Below are 11,723 nucleotides of genomic sequence, written 5' to 3' on the forward strand. Positions count from 1 at the left end.
GAATAAATATTTTTTAATGTACAGTATTTATGGTTTTGTAAATATTTGAAAGTATTACACTTTCAGACTATTCTATGTTTAGAGCATTGTTATATTAATTGACCTTTCCTATAATATTCCGAGTATCCTTTGTATAGAAGAAAACAAGGGGTAAAAAAAAAAAGGAAATAATTCATAGAGGAGGATCTTCTTTTCTATTCTTCCCAGAAACCCTTTTGCATACAGTTGAAGGAAGGAAAGAAAACAGAACATCTCGTACAGTGTATTAAGATTTTATTAAAACGAATTCGAAGAGTCAGAATATAATTAAGTTTCAAATACAATTGTTATAGATTATTAATTCATCTGTTACAAGCTATAATATGAAATGTATAATATAAAGGTTACAAGGTAGGCTAAGCCGCTAGTAAAATAGTGTGGGTAGTATATATTGCCAAAAGTTCAACGATATATCCACTTTCGTTACATACCTGACATTATAAAATATTGAAAATTGAAAAATGAGAGACTCGCATCGTACTCGTTTTTACCCGCACCCATCCACACGTTGTTAAACTAAGAAACTCTATTTCTGTTATACCTCGCTAATGAAAAAGTTTCTCGCGTGAGTTCATCTAAGTCTGCATCGAGAACGATATAGGGTACTTAATAATCTCGGGGAAAGTTTACATTCCCTCTGGTTAGATTCCAATTGCTGTCTAGAAATCCTGCATTTGAAATATTTTACTCTTACAGTGTTTTACAATGTAGCACGTAATCGTATAGAACTTAATTCTTACCCCTTACGCGATTCTTTAAATCGAAGCGAGAGCTACATTTCAATACGAATATATCGTGTATATGTATATGTATATATATATATATTTATTTATCTAAATCGAATCACAATATTTCACCGCGTTAACCGTCCTACGATCGGTGTGTCGAACATTAAACGAGACGGATCATTGAATTTTAAGCACAAAAATGCATTCATCAGACGAAACCTCTACGCTTGTCCTTATATAGTAATAATTCCTACAAGAAGCTCGAACGTGCGTATAACACGCTACGTAGTCCCTTAAAAAAGCAAGCGGTGTTTTTTTTTCTTTCTTGGTGATTACAATAATTCGTTACGTTATACATGTATATATATATATTACTAACGTGTTGAGAAGGAAACAGGGATACATATGGATCTATCACGATATTCAATCGAAAATGACAATTTGTGCTGGAGATTCGGAGAAAAAGGGTTACGTAGGCGAGGTTTCAGTGTTAACAAGAAACTTTTACAAAATCATTCGTGTAGGTGAAAGATCGTTTTCTAAAGGACGATTTTTGTTTTATACCACATATACAACTCTATTGTAATGTATATAAGTTCGACAAACACACTGACGAAGATAGCTTCCTCGCGCGGATCGACGATCTTTCATCTCGATCGCTCTTAATCACCGGGATTATTCGGGACTTCGTCGACATAATGGTATTGTCTAATTTTGATTTCGGGACGTTTCCATCGTTGTCAGCGAGAATTGTCGGGTATTCCTGTTCGTGTTGAGTCTTCCGGTTTTTTCGAGGGGTGTCCTGTATCCTATCGAGCCCGATCGACAAACGTCGATCGAATCCCCACAGAGATATGAAAAGTAGTGGTCACTTGAATTTCTTACAAGATAGTTTTTACCCATTTCACACATCTGTGTATGTACTTGGTGTGTCGTCGCAGAGAGTTTCGGTGGAAATGAAAAATCGATTCCAAAGGCTGGTACCACGGGAACGAAGAGTAATCCAAACACTTCCCCATATTTGGATTACCGTATCGTCCATCCGTGTCTCTTCGAGCTCTGTCCGAAACAGAACGGCAGATCTTCGAGGATTCTCCTTCGATCAACAATCGATCCAAGATCGCAAGAAATTGTACGAATAATCTTCGCTCGTCGTAATAATTTCTCTTGCGTTCTTCTGTATCTTTCAAGCTTGATATAGATCTGCTTCGAAGTTGCTTTTGTAGTTGATGTAACGAGACTGTACACAGTTCTCTGATAAACTAGTAAAATTCTTAAAGAAACGAGGATTTAGAATGATCTAGAATAGAGTAGAGCAGGGACGGATCAACTGAATATCTATTCCTTCGTTTAAGTAAAACCGTAGATATACTATAAAGGAGAACAAACACGAAGGAAGAAGAATAGAACGTTAAAAATGGGAAAATAAGACGAGATAGAATTGTCTCTCTTGGCTCTATTTTCGTATTGTTGTCGACGTTATCCGAGAATCTCGATTCTATTTCCTTTTCTCTCTCTCTCTCTCTCTTTTTTTCTATGTTGAGAACGTTCTCTATTTAGATCAGAGACGCGATATGAAGGTGTCTAAGTTACAAGTTTAGATGGTGTCCATCGCTTAACGAGAAGGAGATATTTTGTTTTACAAAAATGTGAGCGAGTGTCTTTGATACTGGATAAAGACGAGGCACCCTGCTTGTTTCTTCGTTAATATTCTTTGTGCTTGGTTATCATATTAAAGGGTGGAGGGAAAACTAACGACTCGGAGAAAAAAGCATCCTTAAATCTTAGTTACGCTCTCTCTAAAAGTCGTTTCTTTTTCTTCTCTTTCTTCTTTTCATAAACGGTTACTCTAAGAATCTCTTACAAGCGAACGATTACTTTCCACAGCTGAGTTATTATAAATCGAAGATTGTGTTTCTCTGGTACAAAGTGTTTCGTGTTCGTGATACAAAGAACGCGATTATTACATCGAGTCTCGTTTACTTAATTAATATACCAGGACCACGGTTGGGGATGTTCCTATCCGGAAACGGAAACCTTCCCCGAATTTCGTTTGCGGATCAGATCGATCCCCGTCACGTTGTCCTAACCTAGAAAATTACTTAACCTTAATTACAACATTCGCTCGTCTCTCGTGTTCACAAACGCACCTGTGTATCATTTTCTTTATTTCTCCTATTTTTTTGTAATTTTTTCATGTTTTTCTCTCTCTCTCTTTCTCTCTCTAATTTCACTCTCTCTCTCTTTCAGATCCTCCTGCTCACATCCGCTCGAAAATTCAAATCTCACTCGACCACATCCACGCAAGAAACCGATAACTATCGTGATCATGTGAAACAATAAATGCCTCTCAGGACAGCGTCGTCGTAATCGTTAAAAAGATGCTCCTAAATTGGTTAAGTCGCTTACGGCGAGGGTGCTATACAGAATGGATCATCAATGGGTGCAGAAGATAGAGTATTTAATTAGGTGCGGGACGATAACAGCTAAGCGAGTCGCTTACACGATGTAAATATCTATGAATTATCCTCCGGTAAGTATCGATAATAATCGTGATAATAATCATGGTAATAATAATCGGAGATAATAACAATGACGGTAGCAAGAAGAATCTGTTAGCTGTACGTTGCACATAGATCACAGAGTGGATACAGTCACTAGGCATTCCAAAAGTAATCTACAAATAGTGCAAATAGTGCGAAGCCTAGTATCATGTATGTATGTATATATGTATATATATATAATTTGTTCTTCTCTTGTACTGGTATATATATATATATACGTATCTATATATTTAATTAATCTCACCTTTTTTGTTTTTTTTTTTTTTTTAAATGTAAACGCTATAATATACGCGAGAGCGCAGGCACTAAATTGCTGAGATACAATCGTACCGGACTATCGATGATTCTCTCATTACTTATACCAAAGAAAAAAGTGATTTCGATGTGTGTGTACGTGTATCTGTGTGTAGATGTAAGGTTACGTTTGCCTTATGTGTAGTTTATTGTTTCGGTGTAATGTAGAATGTAACCTTTTATAGATCGACGTTCTAGCTTTCTGATATAAGATCTTGTGCGATTAATTAAGGTAAATACAGTATCGTACAAACGTGTTCAATGCGTCTGTTGGTCATGTTCTATCTATTCTGGTTGATGAAATCTTTCCAGCCGATTTGTTACATTTACGTTACCCTTTTATTAATCCCACCGCTTCGTGAATATGTAATACACACCGGGTAAAAATTCGATCGATCGATATATGCATATACGTATGTATATCGAAGATTCGAACACGTGAAATTGCTGCTGTTACGGCTCCCTCTTATGGGGGGGAGAACAGTTACATCGTGTTTCTACGGTTCTTTCTAGCTGTGTGTATTGTCGATCGTTTGGAATTTATCTTTCTTCTCCATCAGCAACGATAAAGTTTGTTTCACAGGCAGACTAAGAAGGGATGTCAAGTAAGAAACATTAGCTGTAGTTCGTAAGCGCGAGAAAGTAAATCTCCTCGGACGCTCGATCGTCAAGCGATAAGGGTCGGACGAATTAATCGATCGCGGGTGAACGGTGTATATAACCTCTACGAGGAGCACGCGGTGATGAAAAACCGACGAGAGCTTGTAACACGTGTACATGTATACATACGTAAGTGTCTCGTTGCCTATCGCACGAAACAGTACGTTGTAAGTTCTTGTCAGTCCTTACTAAAACGTGTATTATCGCGAAACAGATAGCTTTACTCGATGGTACATCGAATTTATTCCCGCGGTTTAAATTGGTGTCGTTACGCGCGCGGCAACGTAACGTGATACTCCTACACGATGTCGGTTTTCAAACACTTTTCGTCTGGTCCCATTCATGTTGGCTTTTCTCGTTTAAAACCTCGGTTTCGCTGGCATCAACTATCGGTGCTTCGTCGTCGATATCGATCTCTCGAGTTTTCTTTCTTTTTTTCTCTGATTTCTATCTTTCTCTCGTCCTCGACGATGAAACTGCGTAGTTCACTTTTTCCCCGCAGTAGCGCTCCGATTCCATCGTTCCGTTCGTAACACGTATCGATTCTTATTTTTGCTTCTCATTTTTTTTTTTTGTATCAGACCAGCTGACGATTTTGATAATATTTACGGTAATGCAGCTAGTACACCGCGGAGTTCTATCTTTTAACTCTAGTCGATCTTACAGACATCTCTTTTTGTCTATTGAATGACAGATGAAAGGCTATCCTTTTAGGTTAGGGGATCCAACGTAGTGTCAGTGCCTCAGTGTTTGTACCTCGCGTTGAGAAATCGAGTGATTCGAAGCGTTGAAAAAGAAGAAACGTTCAAGAGACAGACAGATAGAGACTGCTAGAGGTAAAAGACAGAACGCGACGGATTTTGAAAATTATCTCTCGCGGACGATCGAGATCTGATCGTCCGGTTTGATTGTTTGATCCGCGATCGTCATCGGTGGATCACCCGTTGTCGGCGTTTGTCTATAAAACGATTGTTTGCACTTAGAAAGATCGATCAACGAGTGTATATTGATTCGATATATAGTGTTGTTTATAAAATATGAGACGTGTTTTTAGCTTGAAGCGATGAACCGCATTTAGCGAAGTGACCATTCAGTGGTGAAACGTACGCTATCGTCGTTTGGTCCAGAAAAAAACATCGCGAACCGGTACAAAGTTCCAAGTTCTTTCCTCTGAATAACAGAAGAAGCAGGAGCTTTGCGCCTCGCGATTTTTTTTTTTGTATTGACCCGTCTGCAACGCGAATTGATAGCAAACGAACAGATCGAAGACGAAGAAATTGTGCCTCACGTGTAATATAATGATTCGTAAGACTAAGCATTCATTTTTTTTTTGGTATCGTAGAAAAAGGTTACGTTTTTCTTCGTGTTTTTTTCTGCTTTCTTTTTTACTTTTCTTAAATGCAACAAAATCTAGAAACGACCTATGAGATTTGTAACGTTCAGAATCTCTCGCAGAATCTCGAACATCTCACACGCTTTATTCGTGCCGTGGTTATACGCAACAGTTTATCGAAATCACAAGTTTAAAGACGTTCACTTTGATCTTCCATAACGGACCTAACCTCTTTCTTTTCTCCCGACGTAAAAATTGAAACGATGATTATCACGTGTACCGTAGAATCGTAAACACCGTTCTTCTTCATCATTGTCTTCACGTTGAACGTTAATTTAATCGTTAATAATAATCGTAGCAGTAATAAGAATAATAATAATAATGGATGGCCGTAGGCGGTTCAGAAATGCACGTGTAAGTAGACCCGTGGGAAAAAAGTTTCTTTTTTTTTCTTTTTCTCTTTGCTTGTACCGAAAAAGAAGCAGCAGACGTAAAAGACAAACGAGCGAAATATATCTTCGTTTGTCGATTAGAAAAAGGAGAAAAAGATTGTTACGAAGAATGGTAGAATTTGTACGTGTTTTTTTTTCTTTCTTTTTTTTTTTCTTTTAAAGAGGACTGCTAGAAGACGGTCTTTCATGTTCGCTAAGGTCTTCGTGACCGTCGTTGAAGGATAAATACGTTCTCGTTCAATTTGTTCGATCTACGCCTTCGCTTCGAGAATCTCCACGGTGACGTTTTCCAGAACGGTTTCCGTCATGTTGCTCGGCTGATTCGGTGGGGATTTGTTCGATTTCGTCGAGACCGCCGACGCGTTCCCGCTGCTTCCACGACTCCCGCGTCGCGATCCTGCTCGTGAACCTGGCGACAGAGATTTTCTTGCTAAAGTATCGCGTGCTTTGTCGCGACCGTATGCCTCTGACGTGACACGAAAAGCCGAAAAATAAGATTGAAGTATGAAGAGCGCCGCTCCGAGGGAAAAATGTCGGCGCGGCTTCTTCGTTGCGTTTGTGAAAGATTTACAATGGCGGTCGTGAATTCGAACGAAACACTCGAACAGGACATTCGAGTTTGACAGTTTTATTTATTTTTACACGTGAAGCGTAACGCGCGTCAAAAGTTGGACGTATTTTTCAAATACGTTGTACATGTTTTGTTGCGAAAGAAATAGCGAGGTTATAAAATTTCTCACGTATCAAAGTACAAAAATAGAAACAAAATAATTACTTAGATATTCATTGTCAGTGAAATATTCCGTATTTGTAGGATTCTTTGTTAAAAGTGAAACGAAACGTGGAGAGTGGTAGAAATAATCGGTGAGAAAAGTAGATATTTACAGAATCCGACCGCCACTGTGTGCACGTGCATGCAATCGTCTAACTCTAAAAGTGCTCGAGAACTCGAACTGTAAAGGTGGCTTGAAGTGAAACTCGACGATCGATTTCACCGACAATGGATCCTCAATGACGGAAATGGCGGAGCTTTGGCGTTCGCGGGCAGGCGAAACGAACCGATTCGCCGAAAGCCTCCCTTTAACCATTTCCAGTGAAGTCGATCGATAATCTATCTTACCGTGTAACCGGGATGCATTTCTTCAATGCGATCCGGTCTCTTGTAAAACTACTTCAGAACTCCGTGCGATAATGGAAATGCACGCGTATACTATCATCGATTCTCGTCGTCGTAACTCGCGTATCACACTATTCGCTAGTTTGATTACACTACGCGGAGGAAATAAAAAATCTCTTGGAAAAAAGTTCACGGTCTGATATAATCGTATATCGATTATACATAGAAGTTTTCTTTGAAAATTTTTCAAACATCAGGAAATATACAAATTTCTGTTTAAACATTAAGTCCGAATATTTTCTTATTCCCTCCCCCAAATTTGAACTGCCATGTTAGTTTTTGAACATTACTTCTCTGCGCCTTATTTAATCGAGTCAAATAAATTATGCTAAATTGTTACCGGTATCGAACCGCGATCTCTACGACAGAATCATCGTCATACGCAAGCAACGATCTTTTACTGTAGCAAGCAACTATAGTCGTGATCCTCGAGAACGCTAGAAATATAGTATAGAGAGAGGAGACTCGGGTCTAGTTTTTCTGTGTTATTTTTCGTGTGTAAAAGAACTCACACAGTCAACTTCTAGGCTCGAAGTTCTGACGTATCCGAAAGAGGGTAAGTAACCATGTATACAAAAAGGGCTATGTACAAAATACACACATATGTATATATACTCTGCGATTACCACAGTTAAAATTAATCTGACAAAATGTATATATAAATATATATGTATATGTATATACATATAAACAAAGAAGAAGAAGAAAAAAAAAAGACGAAGAAACGAACTCGTAAGAATACGAAACTTACCCTCTTCGAAGGACGCGTCAATTTGAAAAGTTTTTTACAATAGAGCACCTCATAGGTCCACAGTACATGATAATCAAGAACAACGGTCACAGACGGGATCATTAAACAGACTACTGCTATAGATGGTCGACTGCAAAGAGAGTCAAATCCATTAAAATAGAGGAACATGATTATGGCGTGTTAAGATGCATCGTTCTGGCGCGACACTTTGTAAGGGTACATTCGTATCGTCCTTTTTGCAATCATTTCTTACAAAACGATCAAATACAAATCTTTATCTTCAAACCGTTTAACCCCTTGACTTTTTCTGTCTACTACAGTTTCAGAATGAAAAAAAAAAGAAACATGTATCAGACACTGATTTCTAATATATGTATGTATATATATATATCGAATCACTGAAGGGATGTTTCAGAATAGAGTTGTTCATCGACTAGCCAAAGGGTTATCGATAAGTCTTTCAATTCTCATACATCTCTCTTTTGTTCACCTAATTTTTGTTCTTTATTGTTCACGTTCGAGTTCCACTTACGAGTTTTGATGCAATTCACTTAACAATGGTCCCATGATTTCACGCGCGAAACTTACGGCAGTATCTGTATTATTAATTACCGTCGTTTAAGACAATCTTTCGTTACTGCAACACAGAAGAGAAGCATATACGCGATTTTACGGTTTTTCATGTGAAAAAAAAAAAGAGAAAAAAAGAAAAGAAGCAGTTTCTCGACGAATTTCACGGGGGTTGTTTGAATTAAACGATGCATCCGAATGTAACACATCGATTCTCGATATGCACCCTCGAAATTTGAAAGTAACCAACAAATATCTACCCTCTTGGCAGGCAATTGTGCATGCGAGAAATTCAGAAGGATTCTGAGCTTAATAGAAGGATTCTAAAGTATAAAGAATAGAGTAGGCAAGTGTAGGTAGTCACCTACTTTATATGTACTCGTATCTATATTATACATATATGGGATGTTCTACGGAAATCGATATACACTGGAAGATAGCTATTTTTGGTGCTAGCTGATTAACACGAGGAACACATTCTCCATCCCACTTCGCTGGCAGCGAGTTCGCAAAAACGTGTTCGGGACAAAATTTCACGTTCACGTTCCTGGAAAAACACGATTCCTCGCCAGATTCTTTGTACCCGGAACATCGGAGTCCAGACGAAAAACAAATCGTTAAGATAACGAAGAAAAAGTAAAAGAAAACAAAGCACGAAGAAAATGAAAAGGCGCGGAACTTTGGTCGTTTCTTCGTGTTTAATGAATATTGAAGCAGGAAAACAACGGTTAGGTATTTCTATACTCTAATACACCTGACGTGGTCGTTGCATCTTTTATAAACGCAGAAAGTTCGTTCGTGAATTACAAACGAGATTCTCCGCTAAACGAACAGATGTTTACCTTGAACAGTTCACGCCGCGACATATGTACACACGGGTGTATCTCTAAAGAAATGCATGAAACACGACGTTGAACTATAATCGCTGGACGGGCGCGAATCGTGGTTTGCGTTTGAACGACACGATCCACTGTTTCCGAAAAATCGTTCACCTGTAACCTTATGAATCTACAACTGTCGCGGAGGTACAGTAGCGAAGACAAAAAGGAAAAATGGAGAAAAAAAAAAAGGTAACTCGTTCTTATGACGTGTCTCGTTTTGTTTCGTTCTTTGAAGAGAAACACAGGGTTGTATTTGAGGGAGGCGTTCGTTGAGAGAGAGGCGTCTCGATTTCCATCGAACACCCGATATAAAAACTGGCGCGTAAAAGAGTCGCTTGCTTCGTTTCAACGGGACACTGTATAACAAGTTGCTTGCTTAGTAAGTGAATGAATAAAAACCCGTACGGCTCACTCTGTGCTGTGAGTGCTGAGAGTGTTTCGCACCTTGCGAGGCGTTCGGCGAATGGGCGCGTAAGGAGGCCATCGAGGGTTGCCTCGAGGGAACCCGTACGCTCGCCCTTGAACCACGTCTTTCTTGCGGGTGCAAGAGTTTGTTCTCCCTCAGTAATGAGACGTTCATCAGACGGGCGTTTGGTGTGTTGAAGATGGTACGGTTCTCGCGCCAGCGAGCCCTGAAACAGCAATCGGACGTCTCGAATCGTGCAAATCCAAGGCGAACGTATGGAGAACTTGACGCTAGATCTAGCAGTCGGGTGGAAATGACCCGTAAGCGATTTTTCCAAAAGTGAATGTTTATGTAACTCAAACGTGATTGGAAAGTTAGTTAATACATTAGTTTTTGGTAAGTTGTCAATGGGTGATTTTTGACCCGGCCGGTAGTTCTACTGTTAATTGATCACACGACAGTTTTTCGACCAGACTTTTTCGGTTACAGAGTTCTGCGACGGTCGTTTTGGAACATTACAGAAGCAGGAGAGATTCTTTGTACAATTTGCGTCGCGATAACGGTAACTCGGCGATAGCAATTACTTCGCGGTGGAAATTATGCGCGTCGTAGGCGCGAAACGGGTGAAAAAACATTAAATGTACATTAGGCATGCGACACCGGAGGTCCATTTTCTGGCGTGATTGCCCCCGAGTGAAGTAGGTCATAAAGTCTCGTTAGGAGAATTGGTAAAGTCGAGTGTCACCGTGGCGAGATACGCAAATAGATGGCTTACTTGCTGAAAAGCCTAAGGACCACGCAGAGGATGATGAACATGAGCGCCATACCAACGAGGACACCGATCATCGTCGGGTCGATATATTGGAGATTCGGTTCCTCTTTCTGCTCGGCTGAAAGAAACAACGAGAAAATTCGTATTTCACCGGCTTGATAACCCTTTTCTCTCGCGATAACGTCCCGAATATTTTCAATTGAACGTCGTTTAATCTTCTTAACGACGCTTGATCGTAAAACCGTAACCATTTATTTCAACGAAACTCGACAAAGTGAAATCGAAGTGTATGGATCGACACAGAGGAGAGTTACTACGACAAAGTCTCCAACAAACTCCTCAACCCTTTCACGGTTCATAAAAGTTATCAGGATCGAGTGAGACGTATCTATTCATAAGGTAAAGTTAGACACTCTTGACACGGTCTCGTACATCTTTCACCCTCCAGGAAGTAACTATCAAGACCTCGATTACGCAATAATAGAGATAGATATCTCGTATCAATATATACATATTTCACCGTGAAATTGAACAACGTGCAACGAATACGTTTCGTCGAATTTACACAGTGTCAAGAGTGAGAGAGAGAGAGAAAAAAAAGGAGCGTGAAGAATAGGTCGCGGCAAGGATGCTGCTTTTTAATTTCTCTACCATCGGAAGCGTCGGTGTTCGCTTGCCGGCGCGCGTTAATTGATCGCGCGGGAACAGCTGACGAATTAATGAACTCCGCGAGATTTTAGGCCGGAATTCCATTAACTCGGCACCGTTGCTTGTCATCGCGGCACGGGAATCTCATTAAAAAGTGCAGCGAAACTCCGTGGCTGGCTGTTTCGCCGAGCTCTCTTCTCATCTTACCGACGCACACAATCACCCCGTCAGCCTGTGTAACCGGGATCTTCTCGAAGATGCAAATGCAACGTCCATCCCTGCACTCCGTTTGGCTCACCCTCGCCTCGCATTGCTCGTGAAAGAAGCACGACTCGTTCACGTTCGCCGCTGCAAACACAAAACCATTAAGCTACAAAACAGAGCTCTCCCCTTCCGCGGTCGGTATGGCAAATTTTTTCCAACGAAATGTTCAAACTCCCGAGCGTTT

General features: G+C 39.9%; 1 protein-coding gene across 2 annotated transcripts in view; it reads right to left on the reverse strand.

The window, feature by feature from the left end:
• Nucleotides 1–6,308: 6,308 nt before the first annotated feature.
• LOC108578358 overlaps nucleotides 6,309–11,723 on the reverse strand; it is a 39,670-nt gene continuing 34,255 nt past the window's right edge. The window contains exons 3-6 of one of the 2 annotated variants that reach the window (XM_017941679.1): nucleotides 11,483–11,623; nucleotides 10,631–10,745; nucleotides 9,894–10,081; nucleotides 6,309–6,479 (exon numbers count right to left, since the gene is read on the reverse strand). In XM_017941679.1, the coding sequence (XP_017797168.1) occupies nucleotides 6,322–6,479; nucleotides 9,894–10,081; nucleotides 10,631–10,745; nucleotides 11,483–11,623 (602 nt within the window). In that variant the 3' untranslated portion in view covers nucleotides 6,309–6,321. Of the gene's footprint in view, nucleotides 6,480–9,854; nucleotides 10,082–10,630; nucleotides 10,746–11,482; nucleotides 11,624–11,723 lie in introns of both variants that reach the window. The other variant, XM_017941678.1, reaches the window with a different exon arrangement.

The sequence above is a fragment of the Habropoda laboriosa genome, unplaced genomic scaffold (genome assembly GCF_001263275.1).
Source record: "Habropoda laboriosa isolate 0110345459 unplaced genomic scaffold, ASM126327v1 scaffold5, whole genome shotgun sequence".
In the NCBI taxonomy this organism is placed as follows: Eukaryota; Metazoa; Arthropoda; class Insecta; order Hymenoptera; family Apidae; genus Habropoda; species Habropoda laboriosa.